This window comes from Macaca mulatta, chromosome 1 (assembly GCF_049350105.2).
Source record: "Macaca mulatta isolate MMU2019108-1 chromosome 1, T2T-MMU8v2.0, whole genome shotgun sequence".
Taxonomy (NCBI): Eukaryota; Metazoa; Chordata; class Mammalia; order Primates; family Cercopithecidae; genus Macaca; species Macaca mulatta.
In genome coordinates, this window is record NC_133406.1 from 221,141,584 (window position 1) to 221,160,460 (window position 18,877).

At 45.3% G+C, this 18,877-nt stretch overlaps 1 protein-coding gene across 1 annotated transcript; it reads left to right on the forward strand.

The window, feature by feature from the left end:
• The first annotated feature begins 15,633 nt into the window (after positions 1-15,633).
• RNF186 (ring finger protein 186) lies at positions 15,634-18,798 on the forward strand. The gene has a single exon (XM_001094241.5). It carries the CDS (start codon positions 17,720-17,722, stop codon positions 18,401-18,403), a length of 684 nt encoding a protein of 227 aa, XP_001094241.3. The 5' UTR covers positions 15,634-17,719; the 3' UTR covers positions 18,404-18,798.
• Positions 18,799-18,877: the final 79 nt, after the last annotated feature.

Here is an 18,877-nt window from a genome sequence, read left to right on the forward strand (position 1 = left end):
CTTCTGCTAAATGTATTTGTATTTCATATTTGTGATGCTATTACAAATGGAATTTTTTAAAAATTTCATTTTGAGGTTGTTAATTTCTAGTATATAAAAATATAATTGATTTTGTATATTGATCTTATATCCTCTGTCTTGCTGAACCTATTTATTAGCTATAATAATATATATGTAGGAGTGTCTGGGAATGTCTTCCTTAGGATATTTTATATAAAAGATCATGTAATGTGCAAATAGAAATAGTTTTACATCTTCCTTTTCAATCTACACGACTTTCTTTGCCTTTCCTCTCCTTTCCTTTCCTTCCTCTTTCCTCTCTTCCTTTCTTCCTTGTTTTCTTTTTCCTAACTGCTCTTCTAGAACTTCCACAATAATGTTAATAGAAATGGCAATAATGTGGCTGAGCATGGTGGCTCACTCCTGTAATCCCAGCACTTTGGGAAGCCGAGGCAGATGGATCACTTGAGGCCAGGAGTTCGAGACCAGCCTAGCCAACATGGTGAAACCCTGTCTCTACTAAAAATACAAAAATTAGCCGGGCACGGTGGTGGATGCCTGTAATCCCAGCTACTTGGGAGGCTGAGGCAGGAGAATCGCTTGAACCCGGGAGGTAGAGATTGCAGTGAGCCAAGATCATGCCATTGCACTCTAGCTTGGGTGACAGAGTAGAAAAAAAAGAAGAGAAAGAAAGAAACAGAGAGAAAGAGAGAGGAAGGAAGGAAGGAAGGAAGGAAGGAAGGAAGGAAGGAAGGAAGGAAGGAAGGAAAGAAGAAAGGAAGGAAGGAGAAGGAAGGGTTGGGCAATAATGAACATGCTTGTCTTGTTCCTCATCTTTGGGAGAACACTTTCAGTCTTTCATTATTATGATCTTAGCTCTGGCTTTTTTTTTTTTTTTTTTTGTAGTTGCTCTTTATCAGATTTAGGAAGTTCCCTTCTAGTTCCCTAGTTTCCTGAATGTTTTGTTTGTTTGTTTGTGTTTGTTTTTGTTTTGTCAAGGCAGGGTCTCCATATGTTGCCCAAGCTGAACTTGAACCCCTGGGCTCAAGCAATCCTCTCATCTCAGCCTCCTGAGTAGTTGGTACTATAAGCATGTGCCACCGTGCCCAGCATCTTGAGTGTTTTTATCTTGAAAGTGTGTTGGATTTTTCTACTTTCTCTGTAGCTGTTGAGATGATCATATAGTTTTTTTCTTTTTCTATTAAAACAGTGTATCACATTAATTGAGTTTTGATATGTTGAACCAACTTTGCATTCCTGGAATATACCCCGCCTGGTTACGGTGCATAATCCTTTTTATATATTGCTGGATTTGGTTTGCTAGCTCTTTGTTCAGGAACTTTGCATCTATATTCATCAGGAATATTGGTCTATTTTGTTTCGTTTTTCTTGTGATATCTTTGTCTGGTTTTGGTATTAGGGTAATACTGGCCTCAAAATATGAGTTGGGAAGTATTCTCTCCCCTTCTATTTTTTGTAAGAGTTTGTGAAGAATTGGTGTTAAATCTTCTTTAAACATTTGACAGAATTCATCAGGGAAGCCATCTGCTCCTGGATTTTTTTTAATAAGAAATATTTTAAAGTATTAATTAAATCTCCTTACTTGTTATAGATCTATTCAGATTTTTTACTTCTTATTGAGTCAGTTTAGTAATGTGTGTCTCCCTAGGAGATTGTCCATTTCATTTAGATTATGTAATTTGTTGGTATACAATTGTTCATAATACTCCCACATATTACTTTTATTTCTTTTATTACTTTTATTACTAATGCTGTGTTTTTCATTCATTGTTTTAGTAATTTAGGTCTTCTTTCTTTTTCTCTTGGTCAATCTAGTTAAAGGTTTGTCAATTATGTTGATGTTTTCAAAGAAGCATCTTTTAATTTTGTTAATTTTTCTCTATTATTTTTATAGCCTCAATCTTACTTATTTCTACTGTAATCTTTATTACTTCCTTCCTTCTGCTTTCTTTGGATCTAGTTTCTCCTCCTCCTTCTCTTTCTTCCTCTACCTCTTTTGTTTTCTTGAAGTGGAAGTTTAGGTTATTGATATGAGATTTTTCTTCGTGTTTAATGTATACATTTACACCTATAAATGTCCTTCTAATCAACTGCTTTAGCTGCATACTATTAGTTTTAGTGTGTTGTGATTTTGTTTTCTTTCATCTCAAGGTATTTCCTAATTTCCTCTGTGATTTCTTTTTTGACTCATTGGCTATTTCAGAATGCATTGCTTAATTACCACATATTTGTGAATGTCCCAAATTTTCTTCTATTATTGATTTTTAGTTTTCTTCCATTGTGGTCAGAGAACATAACTTACGGTTTCAATCCTCTTACACTTATTGTGACTTTTGATTGTTTGTTTGTTTGTTTTTTGATACAGAGTCTCACTCTATTGTCCAGACTGGAGTGCAGTGGCATGATCTCGGCTCACCACAACCTCCGCCTCCCGGGTTCAAGCAGTTCTCCTGCCTCAACCTCCCGAGTAGCTGGGACTACAGGCACATGCCACAATGTCTGGCTAATTTTTGTATTTTTAGTAGAGGCAGGGTTTCACTGTGTTGGCCAGGCTGGTCTCAAACTCCTGACCTCGTGATCCGCCCGCCTTGGCCTCCTAAAGTGCTGGGATTACAGGCATGAGCCACCGCGCCCAGCTTTTTCTTTGCTTTGCTTTTCTTTGTTTTTTGTTTGTTTGTGATTTAGAGACAGGATCTTTCCCTGTCGCACAGGCTAGAGTACAGTGGCATGATCATAGCTCACCACAGCCTCGAACTCCTGGGCTTAAGCAGTTCCAACCTCCTGAGTGTCTAGGATTACAGGCACACACCACCACACCTGGCTAAATTTTTTTTTTTTTTTTTTTTTTTTTTTTTTTTGAGACGGAGTCTCGCTCTGCCGCCCAGGCTGGAGTGCAGTGGCCGGATCTCGGCTCACTGCAAGCTCCGCCTCCCGGGTTCACGCCATTCTCCTGCCTCAGCCTCCCGAGTAGCTGGGACCACAGGCGCCCGCCACCGCGCCCGGCTAGTTTTTTGTATTTTTTAGTAGAGACGGGGTTTCACTGTGTTAGCCAGGATGGTCTCGATCTCCTGACCTCGTGATCCACCCGTCTCGGCCTCCCAAAGTGCTGGGATTACAGGCTTGAGCCACCGCGCCCGGCCATTTTTTTTTTTTTTTTTGAGATGGAGTCTCGCTCTTGTTGCCCAGGTTGGAATGCAACAGCACGATCTTGACTCACTGCAACCTCCGCCTCCCAGGTTCACACAATTCTCCTGCCTCAGCCTCCCAAGTAGCTGGGATTACAGGCACCTGCCACCAAGCCCGGCTAATTTTTGTAATTTTAGTAGAGACGAAGTTTCACTATGTTGGCCAGGCTGGTCTTGAACTCCTGACCTCAGGTGATCCACCCGCCTCAGCCTCCCAAAGTGTTGGGATTACAGGCATGAGCCACCATGCCTGGCCTACATTTTTTAAAAAAATTTTTGTGTAGATAGGGTCTTGCTATGTTGCCTAGGCTGGTCTCAAATTCCTGGCTTCAAGCAGTCCTCCCACCTTGCCCTCTCAAAGCGGTGACTTGTCTTATGGCCTAACGTGTGGTCTATTCTGGAATGTGTCTTATGAGCCCTTGAGAAGAATTTATATACTGCAATTGTTGGGTGGAGACTCCTATTGATGTCTATTTGTTCTAATTTGCTTTTTAGTGTTATTCAAGTCATCTGTTCCCTTGTTGATCCTGTAATTATTCTATCCATTGTTAAAAGTGGGGCTTTGAAGTCTTCAACTACTATTTTTGAATTGTCTATTTCTCCCTTCAATCTGGCAACTGTTGCTTCACATATTTGGGGTCTACATTGTTAATGCATATATGTTTATAATTGATAGATCTTCTTAATGGATTGACTCTTTTCTCATTATAAAATGTCCTTTGTCTCTAGTAACGATTGTTGTCTTGAAGTCTAAAGTTTCACTCTTATTGCCCAGACTGGAGTGCAATGGCGTGATCTTGGCTCCCTGGAATCTCTGCCTCCCAGGTTCAAGTGATTCTCCTGCCTCGGCCTCCCGAGTAGCTGGGATTACAGGCATGCACCACCACACTCGGCTAATTTTGTATTTTTAGTAGAGATGGGGTTTCGCCATGTTGGTCAGGCTGGTCTCAAACTCCCGACCTCAAGTGATCTGCCCATCTCAGCCTCCCAAAGTGCTAGGATGACAGGCGTGAGCCACTGCACCCAGCCCATTTTAACCATTTTTAAGTGGATAATTCAGTGGTATTAAATACTTTCATAATGTTGCGCAACCCTCACCGCCATCCATCTCCATACTCTTTTCATCTTGCAAAACTGAAACTCTACACCCATTAAACAATAACTCCCCATTCCCTTCTCCTCCCAACCCCTGGAACCACTAGCACTCCAGCCTGCTCGATGGAGTGAGACTGTGAAAAAAAAAAAGAAGAAGTTTATGGTTCATACCAGTATATCCACCACCCAGATTCTACCATCAATATTATATTATATTTGCTTTATTGCATATCTAATCATCCTTCTAACCATTCATCAACTCATCTTATTTTTTTATGCAATTCAAAGTAAATTGCAGATACCAATATACTTCTCCTTAAATTATTTAGTATGCGTGTCATTACCTATTATACAATGTTTGTTTACATTTTTTTCTTTTGAGGCAAAATTTACATACAGTGAAATGTACAAATGCTGGGTATACACTCCTCTTCTCTTAAAATTATCAAATCAGGCTTTCATTCCCACCATTCCACCAATGACTTCCATGTTAAATTCAATGGGCAATCTTTAGCCCTTGATTTACTTATGAAATAGAAGCAGCATTTGACCTGGTTGATCACTCCCTCCTGTCTTTCTTTGATTCCCAGAACACCATCTTTCTCTTATCTCATGGGTTACCTCTCAGGCGTTGGGGCTTTGAGGAGAGAGCAGAGGATGTGAAAAAACAAAGTGGAGAAGGGACAGTGAATGGTCTAGGGACAGAGTGGGTACTTGCCTAGCAGCATTGAAGGCTCATTGGAAGATCCCAGTTGAAATTTTAAAGTGAGGCCAAGCCGGGCTTAGTGGTTAATGTCTATCATCCTACAACTTTGGGTGGCAGAGGTGGGAGGAGGCCAGCAGTTCGAGATCAGCCTGGGCAACACAGTGAGACTCGGTCTCTAAGACAAAAATAAAAATAAAAAAAACTAGGCACAGAGGTATACCTGCAGTCACAGCTACTCAGGAGGCTGAGATGGGAGAATCACTTAAGCCCAGAAAGTGGAGGCTGCAGTGAGCTATGATCCACCGCTGCACTCCAGCCTGGACAATAGAACAAGACATTGTCTCAAAATATATATACCTAATATAATAAAAATAACCCCCTCTCAAAAATAATAAATAAAGTGTGGAGAACTGGTTTGTATCAAAGAGTTGGTGATTGTAATCACTGGGATTATTAAATATTGGAGAAGGCAAGGGATGAGGACATTGAGGGTCGAGGGGCCATGAAACTCTCATAGGAACACTGGGGGTGCCAATGTCCAAGGACTGTCAGAGTTTGAGGAAAAAGAGAATGGGCTAGAAAGATAGGAAGTGGCAGGTAGAGAGCTGGATGCATGAAGCTGATACTACGACTTATTGGTGAAAACAAAATGTGCTCATTGGAGCAAGGGGCTGAGGTTGAGTGGAGGTCGAGATCACTGGGGGAGCAGTGGGGAAGAACTGAGGGCCTGAGGTTTGGAGATCACCCACATGTGAAATCATCATGAATTAAGGCTGGAGTCAGGGGAGAAAGCAACGGTTAGCTGGGAACCCAGACCATGTAAGAATGAGGGAGAATGAGCGAGAAGTCAGCAGAAAACAAGGACAAAGGCAAGGTGCAGTGGCTCACACCTGTAATCCCAGCACTTTGGGAGGGCAAGGCAGACAGATCACTTGCGGTCAGGAGTTCAAGACCAGCCTAGCCAACATGGCGAAGCCCTTGTCTCTACTAAAAATACAAAAAAAATTTGCTGGGCATGGTGGTACAGACCTGTAATCCCAGCTACTCGGGAGACTGAGGCAGGAGAATCGCCTGAACCCGGAAGGCGGAGACTGCAATGAGCCGAGATTGTACCACTGAACTCCAGCCTGGGTGACAGAGTGAGACTTTGTCTCAAACAAACAAACAAACAAACAAAAGACAAGGACAAGGAGGAGTGGGGGAATGTGTCATCTGATGACACGAGGGTCAAGCGGAGTGGTTTTAGGATAAGGGGAGAGAGAAGGGTCTGTACATGGCAGTAAGGGAGCAAGGAAGGCACCTGCCCCACCTGCAGTGCCAGCACTGTGAGGAGAAAAGCAGCCTCTGCTGGAGAGGGCAGCAGGCCAGAGTCCTGGTGGGGCTGGGCTTCTGTGAGAGCCAGAGAGTGAAAGGACCTCGGAGAAGTCAGCATGTCGGGATTCTTGCTGATAATGGAGGTGGACTGCAGAGGGCAGTGTGGAAGGTTAGCAGGGAGGGGCGGGGAAGGGGACTGAACAGAACGTGACAGAGCCTTTTGGAGATTCGCAAGCCCGATGTGAGGAGTGACCTGGAAGTCTGGAGTCCTGAGGTTACTGTGAGCCAGGAGTATTAGAGGTAGCAAGGGCTGGGTGTCTGGGGCTCCCTCTACCCCTGAGGGGACATGATCACGCTCATGGCTTGTGGCCAAAGGAGAAGTGAGCTTAGGGTGCTGTTCTCCATGCAGGTCCCCATTGAGAATGTTGCTTCTGGGAGGCACTGTGACACAAAGCATGGTCCCCTCTTCACCCAAGATAACAAGGGTAGAAGACATAGGGCAGGGAGGTCTCTGTCCTCCCTCAAGCTTTCTTCTTGATCCTGAATAATCCAGAAACTTTGCATTGACTGAGAAACTCTTACGCGCCAAGCACTATGTTCGGTGCTTTTCCCACACATTATCACCACGCCTCATGCAATTCTATAAAGTAGACAATACTATCCCCTTTCTACAGATAAAGAAATCAAGGCAGGAAGGAAAACAGCAGAAGAGCCACAGGAAGTCGCCTCTCACCAAGGAGGAGTCAATGACTAACCCATGAAGCACTCAACAAATGGCAGCTCTTGCGAGAGCCATGTGGTCAAAATCCACCCAAAGCTACACCACCTCTGGACTTCTCAGTCACATGAGCCAGGAAATGCCCTTTCTTTGTGGGTTCTGCCAGCTTGAGTGGAATTTTCCAACTCATAACCAAAATAAGATTCCTGACACAAACACTATTTTAATCTCCATTAGGCAGATGAAGAAACAAAATAAGATGGTTGCTGGAAGACACACAGCTAAGATTTGAACACAGGTCTGTCCAACATGCTAGTCTATTCAAAAACACCCTCCCAACCTCCACTCAAAGCCCATGGGCTCAGGACCCTCTCTTATTTTGAGTTGAGTGTCTTCCTCCCAGGAGGACTCTGGAAAGGCCAAGACTGGACATTTTGGGGAAAAAAGAGGGGCCAGTTTGGCAACCTCCTGTATTTGGGCTGATTTCACCACGGATAGCAGTTTAATGGATCACAGACCATGCTTGGGATGATTAATTTTTACACGGTCCAGTGGTCCAGACCTCAGGTCTGTGCTCCCTGGAATGTGACGAGCAGAGGACAGGTGGAGAAGTGTTCTCAGAAAGGCACACGCTGTCTCCAAGCTTTCGGTATCCAGGACAGCATGGGTCGAAGGAGGCAAAGGCCCAGGGGTTTAATATTGAGAAAGCCAGAGGATGCCAAGTTACACACCTACAGTCTCCCCCTACCTCTGCCTACTCTCCTATATTTGCCAATTCTTTCTCCGAGTTTCTTTTTTCTTCTTTTTTTTTTTTTTTTTTTTTTTTTTTTTTTTTTTTTGAGACTGAGTCTTGCTCTGTTGCCCAGGCTTGAGTTCAGTAGCACTATCTGGGCTTACTTCAACCTCCACCTCCTGGGTTCAAGCGAGTCTTCTGCCTCAGCCTCCCAAGTACCTGAAATTACAGGTGTGCGCCACTACACCCAGCTAATTTTTGTATTTTTAGTAGAGACAGGGTTTCGCCATGTTGGCCAGGCTGGTCTCAAACTCCTAACCTCAGTAGTCCACCCGCTTTGGCCTCCCGAAGTGCTGGGATTACAGGCGTGAGCCACCGCACCTGGCCTTATTTTCTTCTTCTTTTTCTACCTTTCCTCTTTCCACAACTGTTTATAAGAAATATACACAAGTGAGGCCAGGTGCAGAGGCTCACACCTGTAATCCAGCACCTTAGGAGGCCAAGGTAGGCAGATGACTTGAAGCCAGGAGCTTGAGATCAGCCTGGCCAACATGGTGAAATCCCATCTCTACTAGAAATACAAAAATGATCCCAATGTGGTGACAGGCACCTGTAATCTCAGCTACTTGGGAGGCTGAGGTGCAACAATCACTTGAACCCAGGAGGTGGAGGTTACAGTGAGCTGAGATCGTGCCACTGCACTCCAGCCTGGGTGACAGAGAGAAACTCTGTCTTAAAAAAAAATAAAAAAGAAATATATTCAAGTGAAATACAAATACAAAAATCAAACATCAGGCATCAGGAAAGGGTAAACCATAAAGTAGGATAGAAAATATAGACTGAGGATGGAGATGGAATGCAGCACTACATGCCAAATGTGATACTTCACAGTAGATATGGTTGAGCTTCCTGGTGGCCAAATCAAAAATGGAAAATAGAGTCAATTATGTAGTTCAGAATGTCTGAGTAGTGTGGACAGACACAATCTGCTGTCAGAGGAAGCAAAAAGCTTTTTCCAATACTTAGCCCCAAAAGAAAATTTTCACATGCTCTGTATGGGTGACACTGAATATTGTCATATAGTGTCCCAAGCCACAACCCAAATGCAAATGCAGTAACAAGTTTCTTTTTTTTTTTTTTTTTTTTTTTTTTGAGACAGAGTCTCGCTATGTCACCCAGGCTGGAGTGCAGTGGCCGGCTCTCAGTTCACTGCAAGCTCCGCCTCCCGGGTTTACGCCATTCTCCTGCCTCAGCCTCCCGAGTAGCTGGGACTACAGGCGCCCGCCACCTCGCCCGGCTAGTTTTTTGTATTTTTTAGTAGAGACGGGGTTTCACCGGGTTAGCCAGGATGGTCTCTATCTGCTGACCTTGTGATCCGCCCGTCTCGGCCTCCCAAAGTGCTGGGATTACAGGCTTGAGCCACCGCGCCCAGCCAGTAACAAGTTTCTTAATCCTATTTCCTGATGCATCCTTTGAAGGAAGCTAGCAGAATAGTCCCAAAATACAACTCAGTGAGAGTGTTTAGAAAGCCCAGAGTCAAATGCAACTTTCTAATGGCTTAGCTTGATCCCTCAGCATTTCCTAAACTGTGTCTCTCAGAATCCCAGAGTTGCATATAGCATTGAAAAGTGTTTTGTATGAAAAGAGTTCCACAGGCAAATAAGTTAAAGTCAGGATTAAACAAAATCAAGCAGGTGTTTTAACTGCTGGATTTCTTGAAGCTTTTAATGCTCTAATGTCCATTGTGAATCTCCAAGGTCAAGTGAAGGATGCATTATTTCTCAAACTGGTTTGTCTATGGAACCCTCTTCTCCACCCACCTCCAGATTTTTTCAGAGGTACCTTTTAGAAGCTCACAGAAAACTGGAGATGCATGAACCACAGTTTAAGAAATACTAGAGGAACAGATTAGCTCAATTCCTCCAGATAAAATGTCTCTCCGCCAGTTGTTTGATTAGAGTTGATCATCTATGGTTGAAGGCAGTAGTGCCTGACAAGGTCCAGACTTCAGACGTTTTGATTTGTCAGCCAAAGACATATATCATGCATCTTATTCATGCATCTACTCCCATGAATAAGTAATAACAACTCTTACCAAAACCCTTTTCTTCCAAGATTAACATTCTTAATCCAAACAATGAAGGATGGAGGGAAAGAGGTTATGGAGGATAAAGACAAGAACGTCTCACAACAGGTGAGACATCTCTGCCAAGTGAGAGCCTGGTGTTCCACTGGAGCCTGGGCCAAGTGCAAAGGTGGGATTCCTTTTGCCCACTAGCTTAGCCTTAAGCTGAGATCCAAGTTTGGCACCTGCACCACTGCCGAAAAGACAGAGAGAGAAGACGACATACATATCACAGTGTTGGAAGGGCCAGGGGTTAGGGCTGGGTCAGGGTCCGTGTCAGGATCATAGAATTGAGGGAACAGTTAAGAATGGAATCTTCAAGACAGGCCAGATGTGTCCCAGGAGATGGTCAGAAACTAAGAGATCAATCAGAAGGAGGTCAAAGAAGAAGTCCAATCTGAAGTCTGAACCAGAGCTTAACCACAGATAAGGGTGGGAGGGATGAGAAAGTTTAGAGACAGCAGTGGGAAATGGGTCCAGACCCTAGAATTATTCTAGATTCAAAGAACATGTAGTCCTAGAGGTTCTCTGTCTGATTTCTATAACCTCCGGGGTAGGTACACTGTAGTAATTCTGAGTTGGACAAAAGTTTTCTTTTCTGTTGCTGCTTAGCTAATTGTTCCAACCTTCTGGCTTAAAGCAGATTCATAAACGGGTCAGCATAGATCCAAATTTTAAGACTTGAACCACTGTCCAAAAGGCAGAGAAAGAAGATAACGTAATATCATACAATTTTGAAAAGGCCAAAAATGAAAAGTGCATGTCCAAGGATGCCCGTCAAAGGACTGTTGATAACAGTGAAAAATGGAAACAGTCTAAATATTTAACTTATGGGAATTGATGAATTAAAATATGGTACATTCACATGATGGAATACTATACAACCTTCAGGAATGAAGTGTATTTATTAATATGGAAAGAGATGTGCTGATAACCTATTAAGTAAAAATATAAATATAAATTGTAAATAGTAGATTACCATTTTAGTGGGAGTGGGGGTGTATGGGGGAAGTCTGTAAAAGTATATGCAGAAAGCAGTCTAGGCTGGACGTGGTAGCTCACGCTTATAATCCCAGCACTTTGGGAGCCTGAGGCGAGCAGATCATCTGAGGTCAGGAGTTCGAGACCAGCCTGGCCAACATGGTGAAACCCTGTCTCCACTAAAAATACAAAAAATTAGCAGGGCGTGGTGGCAGACGCCTGTAACCCCAGCTACTCGGGAGGCTGAGACAGGAGAATCACTTGAACCCAGGAGGTGGAGGTTGCAGTGACCTGAGATCTTGCCATTGCACTCCAGCCTGGGCAACTAAAGCAAAACTTTGTCTAAAACAAACAAACAAACAAACAAAAAAAAAAAAAAAAGAAAGAAAGAAAGCCAAGCAGTCGGCCGGGCGTGGTGGCTCAAGCCTGTAATCCCAGCACTTTGGGAGGCCGAGACGGGCGGATCACGAGGTCAGGAGATCGAGACCATCCTGACTAACACGGTGAAACCCCGTCTCTACTAAAAAATACAAAAAACTAGCCGGGCGAGGTGGCGGGCGCCCGTAGTCCCAGCTACTCGGGAGGCTGAGGCAGGAGAATGGCGTCAACCCGGGAGGCGGAGCTTGCAGTGAGCTGAGATCCGGCCACTGCACTCCAGCCTGGACGGCAGAGAGAGACTCCGTCTCAAAAAAGAAAAAAAAAAAAAGAAAGCTAAGCAGTCTAAAAGGAAATATTCAGAATTAACTCTCCTTCTCTGTGGGCTGTGAGATTACTGATTATTGATGTCTTTTTCTTTTTGTTCATCAGTAATCCCATTTTTTTTTTACAATCAACATGTATTTTTTAACATAATTATTTTTAAACAACAGGAAACAAAAGACTGTTTAGGCTGGGCACGATGGCTCACACCTCTAATCCCAACACTTTGGGAGGCTGAGGCGGGTGGATCACCTGAGGTCAGGAGTTCGAGGCCAACCTGGACAACATGGTGAAACACCGTCTCCACTAAAAATACAAAAAAAAAATTAGCTGGGCGTGGTGGCACACGCCTATAGTCCCAGGTATTCAAGCAGCTGAGGCAGGAGAATCGCTTGAATCCGGGAGGCAGAGGTTGCAGTGAGCCAAGATTGTGCCATTGCACTCCAGCCTGGGCAATAAGAGCAAAACTCCATCTCAAAAAAAAAGAAAAAAAAGACGGAATATTTGAGTCCAGGGAATGAGGTCAGTAGTAGTAATGGCCCCCCAGCCCCATTCACAAGCCTCTGTCATTTCATTGGCTCCCCAATAAGTGGACAGGGCAGGTGTCCATTTCACAGAGGAGAAAACTGAGGCCCAGGGAGGTTAAGCAACTCGGCCACTGACTGCCTGTCGGTGGTGAGTTCAGAGCTCCAGCCCAGTAAGTGCCCTCCATCTCAAAAAAAAAAAAAAAAAAAAGACAGTGTAGTTTTCCAACTTCCTGCAGTTTGTGCCTGAGGTATTCACTGTCTCTGTCACATTGTCTTTCTCTATATACATTCATCATTTTCTCGTTATTGTCATTTTGGTTCCAGATCCCATTCTTCTGTCTCCTTGGCAATCTATCCTCAGACACGCAGATTCTTTGTAAGGGGTGGGAGCGGGGTGGGGAGCGGTGCAAATAGGGACAGAGCCTGCCATGCTCTAAGGAGCACAGAGGCGGGAATTCTGGGACAAGAGCGTGAGCTGAGATGGTTGCCAGTTAGCCCAAGGTAGAGAGGAGTGGAGGGCAACGCGGTGTTTGACTGGGACCTGGCTCGTGAAATTTCACTCCAACATGAGACTGTGCTTCTCAAGATGGAATACATATGACCCCAGGGCTGTGAGAAGCCATAAGATGGAAGAAACTGCATTTCAAATGAAAACAAACAAACAAAAAAGCTTTATTCAACGTTAATGAGTTTATATTTATACAGCAATTAAAACAAACAAATATGTTTTATATGGAGATTTGGAAGGATTCATGTATGCTTTGGGATTCTAATGTTGCAGTAAGCACAAATATAACATGGAGAAGAATGTGAAACCTAGATGAATTTAACATTTTAAGTCTCCAGAGACACTTTTTAATTCCCCTGGGATAGATCTGCTTCTGTCTACACCTCAGACTCTGACCATATTCACTCCTCTTCAAGAAGCACTGGCCGAATAGGTCACCAAAGTGTCTTATCTCATGTCCCTGGAAGAGATCAATTTCACCCAGGTCAGTTACAACCCAAAGTACATAAATTACTAAGCCTCCCGTGAGCAGGTTGTAGTCGAGGGTGGAGGGCTGAAATAATCTTCCATAATTTCCTCAAGTGTTAATGTTTCCATTTTATTTTATTTACTTTTTTTTAAATACACAGTGTCACTCTGTCACCCAGGCTGGAGTGCAGTGGTATATGATCTTGGCTCACGCAACCGCCACCTCCCAGGCTCAAGTTATCCTCCTGCCTTGGCCTCCCGAGTAGCTGGGACTACAGGTATGGACCACCACGCCTGGCTATTTTTTGTATTTTTAGTAGAGACAGGTTTGCACCTCATTGCCCAGGCTGGTCTCGAACTCCTGAGCTCAAGTGATCCACCCACCTCTGCTTCCCAAAGTGCTGGGATTACAGGCATGAGCCACCACGCCCGGCCTCCATTTTATCAAATTTTAAAACTGAACTGCAGTGAAGAAATTCTTGCCCAAGTTCACACAGCTGGTAAAGTGACGGGAGCCAGATTTCCAGCTATAGTCAATGCTGATGGTAGTTAAGGCAAGGCACTGTTAAGAAACAAAGCTGTTCCTAAGCCAAGATGGTAGGAGGGGGACAAAGGAAGGAATGCACTGTTAACAGTGGTCATTTCTCAGAGGTTGCAATGAAAGGAACTTTCACATTCTACTTTATCTATTTCTGTAATACTTGGATTGTTACAGCCAATATGTTTTCTTAATGGTGGTTGCCCAATGATGTCAAAGGTTATTTTTTAGGCTCTAACCCAAATAATTTCCCTTGGTCTGATTTCAACCTCACTCAGCTACCTTCTTACAATTTGATTTCTCATTAAGCTGCCTAGAGAGAGGGGCACTGGCTGGCCGGTTGAAGTGGCTCACGCCTGTAATCCCAGGACTTTGGGAGGCTGAGGCAGGCGGATCACCTGAGGTCAGGAGTTCGAGACCAATCTGGCCAACATGGTAAAAGCCTGTCTCTACTAAAAATACAAAATTAGGTGGGTGTGGTGGCACACGTCTGTAGTCCCAGCTACTCAGGAGCCTGAGACAGAAGAATCGCTTGAGCCGAGACGGTGTCACTGCACTCCAGCCTGGGCAAGACAGAGCGAGACTCTATATCAAAAAAAAAAAAAAAAAAAAAAAAAAGACGGAGAGAGGGGCACTGGCCAAGCTATCATCACTGTGTGGCCCAACTGATTTTCTATTCTTATTATAAATGAATGTGGCTCAACACATTTTTCTCCTCTCATCCCTAACCCATCCTAGGGTCTCGCAAACAGAAACGAACATCATGCAATGCAAATCAAAGCAGAGAAAACACACAATCTCTTCTAGCATCGTAACACACAGGCATTAGGTCACTCTTGGCTGTGTACAAAGTCTGGTTGTCTCATCAATGCCTGAGCCTTTGTCAGAGAGCAAGTAAAGGCTTCTTTTCTTCATCCATTGCTGTGTTACCTAGAGGTCTTTCACTTGCAAAGGACAGAAGTCCAATGTGAACTGACTTAAGAATAAAAATCAGGGTAGATTTTATAGGTTAATATCCTTGAAAAAAATCCAATGCTAGGGGTCCTGCTTCAGGTGTGGCTGGATCTAGGTGTTCAAATAACATCATCAGGCCCTTGTCTGATTCTTTTCTCATTTTTCTTTTGTGCTGACCTTACTCTTGAGCAGGTTCTCTGCACGCTGTGGTCCTGGCAGCCCCAGGGTTCCATCCTCTAACTTGGAAACCCAGCAGAAAGAGAAACTTCTCAAGAGTTCCAACAGAAGTCTCAGAATTGAATCTCATTGGCTTGGCTTAGATTACATACCTCTGCCCAAACCAATGGCTGCCACCAGCAGAGCAGAGCATGCTAACTGACCTGTCCTGAATCGCATCAGGTCCCCACTTGCAGAGAGCTAGAGCCAGAGATCACCCTCACCATGAGCACACAGAATGACAGTGGGAGGCAGTGGTTGCCCAAAGTGAAAACAGAGAACTGTTACCCACAAAAGGGGAAAGAATGCTAGGCATGGGGGAAAAAACATGCCCAGCACTAGATCCAAGGCCCCCTTCAGCTTGATCTGGGGGAAAACGTGATATAGATGTGTATCTATACCTTAGTGTCTGAAACAGGTCTCAGTTAATTTAGAAAGTTTATTTTGCCAAGGTTGAGGACATGCGTCCATGACACAGCCTCAGGAGGTCCTGAAGACATGTGCCCAAGATGGACAGAGCACAGCTTGTTTTTATACATTTTAGAGGGACATGAGATGTCAATCAACATATGCAAAATGAACATTGGTTCCACCTGGAAAGGTGGGGCAACTTGAAGCAAAGGCGTGAAGACTTGAAGCGAGGAAGGGGCTTCTAGGTCATAGGTAGATAAGAATGGTTGCATTTTTTTGAGCTTCTTGCCTCTCCGAAGAAGGCAATCAGATATGCATTTGTCTCTGTGAGCGGAGGGGTGACTTTGAATAGAATGGGAGGCAGTTTGGCCCTAAGCCGTTTCCAGCTTGACTTTCCCCTTCAGCGTAGTGATTTTGGGGCCCCACGATTTATTTATTTATTTATTTTTATTATTTTTATTTATTTATTATTATACTTTAAGTTCTACGGTACATGTGCACAATGTGCAGGTTTGTTACATATGTATGCACGTGCCATGTTGGTGTGCTGCACCCGTTAACTCGTCATTTACATCAGGTATATCTCCTAATGCTATCCTTCCCCTCTCCCTCCACCCCACGACAGGCTGCAGTGTGTGATGCTCCCCATCCTGTGTCCAAGTGTTCTCATTGTTCAATTCCCACCTATGAGTGAGAACATGTGGTACCAACCAAAACAGAGATATAGACCAGTGAAACAGAACAGACCCCTCAGAAATAATACCTCACATCTACAACCATCTGATCTTTGACAAACCTGACAAGAAGAAGAAATGGGGAAAGGATTCCCTATTTAATAAATGGTGCTGGGAAAACTGGCTAGCCGTATGTAGAAAGCTGAAAATGGATCCCTTCCTTACACCTTATACAAAGATTTATTTTCCTTTAACAGAGATAACTGAGGGTCTAGCTACAGGTTGAGAAGAAATGGGATGGGATGGGATGGTGAGAGAACTGGATTTCAGAGACAGTGGGGGAGGGGTGAGGCAGGAGTTACCCATCCCACAAGGGAGGGAGCCTCTGTGGGGCTGGCGACTACAGGACACAGAGGGTGGCCTGCAGTGCCAGCAACTGGGGTAAGGGAAAGAGCTGAAACAGAGGCACAGGACTCTGTGTGGCCCTTGGCAGGTGACATGAGCACCAAAGGATCCTTTACACGGGCTTCTGAGTTCAGAGTGGCCTGAATGAAACATTTGTTTGAGGGAGTGTACGTGCCCCACCATCTGCCCTCCAGGGCAAAGTAAGGAAATCACGTTTTCCTAACTGCTGTGCTGCTAATATCTGCCTGTCCCCACATGAGTCCTGTTAGCCTACGTCACCTGCCTGGGGCCAGTTGCATCTAAACAAACCAATGAAATTGATTCAATCAGACCTTGGACGCTGGTAGATTCCACAAGTTCCTGCCCCATGGAAGGGCCCTCGGCAGGCAGCCAGCAGCCTACCCTGACCACACCCTGCCCTTGTTTCCCAGCCTTCCCTACAAGGCTGTATCAGGGTTCTGGGAAATGGGGGCTGGGGACCCCAGGCACAGGGCTTGGCTTAGATAGGCCCAAATAAATGGCAGCTGTTCTTAGTACTACTGGATACGCAGCATGTCTAGCACACAACAGGACACCTGTGATTAGGCACGTGAAGTGTGCAGCAGGGCACCGATTGGAGGCTCATACACCTGTAACTGTGAATACAACAGCTGTGACTCTAAGGAAATGAATACAGTAGCAGGTGCCAAACACCTGTGCACTGTATGTGGTTTTTGTTTTTCTGCGTTGGGCTGGGCTTTGTGCTCCTTCCACTCACTTTTCTACCTCTCCCCTCCTATTCCCAAGGCCACCTGCCTATAAATGTGCTCCAAGCGCAAACAAACTTTGTTCCACTCATCCTGACATCCAAAAGGTTGCGTCTGAGAAAGCGGGGTCCCCCAATCCACCTATGTCCGACTCATAGGGTTGTCTGTTAATTGTGCAGATTTGTAGATGCCAGTGAGCCGAGATCGCGCCGCTGCATTCCAACCTGGGTGAGAGAAAGAGACTCCGTCTCAAAAAAAAAAAAAAAAAAAAAAGTTAAATAAAAAAAATAAAAGGTTCAGGGACCTGGGAAGTGGGGGTGAGAGAGTTGGATTCTGATGCATCCCAAAGCTTGAGCCACCCACCAGGCACTTGGCCCCAACAGGAAAGTCCTGATTCACTAGACCCTGCCCACTTTGCCCTCCTATCAGGCAATTCAAAGTCTCCAGACCCGCAAGTTACTGATTAACCCTAGGATTTGAGAAAATAAATAATAATAACTGAAGGGACAACGTAAGCCAAGAAACAAGCTGGGCAGCTCTGGGAAAGAGGAGTGTCAGACAGCTGTTGTCAACAGGCACCTGGCCAGAGTGAAAAGGAGAGGCAGACTCCATCCAAGTCCCAGCAGCGCCAGCTGACACTCTCTGCCAATGCCCAGGTGCTGAGCAACAGTGTCCCACTGGTCCCTGTGTCCAGAATGGCCTGCACCAAGACCCTGCAACAGCCCCAGCCCATCTCCGCAGGAGCCACCACAACCACCACCGCTGTGGCTCCCGCCGGGGGTCATCATGGCTCCACAGAATGTGACCTGGAGTGTCTGGTGTGCCGGGAGCCCTACAGCTGTCCCCGGTCGCCCAAGCTACTGGCCTGCCAGCATGCCTTCTGCGCCGTCTGCCTGAAGCTCCTGCTATGCGTGCAGGACAACACCTGGTCCATCACCTGCCCACTGTGCCGCAAGGTCACCACCGTCCCCGGGGGCCTCATCTGCAGCCTGCGTGACCACGAGGCGGTGGTGAGGCAGCTGGCCCAGCCATGCACAGAGGTGCCGCTCTGTCCTCAGGAGCTGATGGGTCCTGCCGACTTGGCAGCAGGGCACCCCAGCTTGGTGGGAGAGGATGGACAGGATGAAGTAAGTGCAAACCACGTGGCAGCCCGGCGCCTGGCCGCACACCTACTCCTGCTGGCTTTGCTCATCATCCTTATCGGGCCCTTCATCTACCCGGGTGTCTTACGGTGGGTGCTCACCTTCATCATCGCCCTGGCCCTGCTGATGTCCACCCTCTTCTGCTGCCTCCCCAGCAGCTGGGGCAGCTGCTGGCCCTCCTCCAGGACTCTCTTCTGCAGAGAGCAGAAACACAGCCACATCTCTTCCATTGCCTGAGTGCCCTCTGATGAGGCTGCCCCTGCAGCCCTTTCTGCCCTTGGGCCCCCGAACTTCCACAATGAACAGGGTAAGGGCTTACGGACTAAGACTGGCTCCTTTGGGAAATCACATGCCAGCGGGACTTGCAAGCCAAAGCCGAGATGGCCAGCCTGGGTCAAGAATTACACGCTTGGATGACAGGCTTGCACTTGCCCTTGGGATAGCACAGCTAAACTGCTGGGGGCTGGGGGAGCAGACACAAAGTACTTGAACACGACAAGATGGGGGAAGCTCCTGTTCTTCTTATGCCAATGTTCCTGGTTTTTCTTTATATAACTTGATGAAAGTATTGCAGTATTGATGCTATTGTAGAATAGAACTGGAATTCCTTTTTTTTTTTTTTTTGCAATTTATGTAGCTGGTTTTGTTTTCTTGTTTTCCTTTGTGTGTGTGTGTGTGTGTGTGTGTTGGGGGCAGCAGTTGGTTCACATT

Excerpts from the sequence above, each read along its gene's own strand:
- RNF186 (XM_001094241.5), top strand. The coding sequence starts at position 17,720 with ATGGCCTGCACCAAGACCCTGCAACAGCCCCAGCCCATCTCCGCAGGA.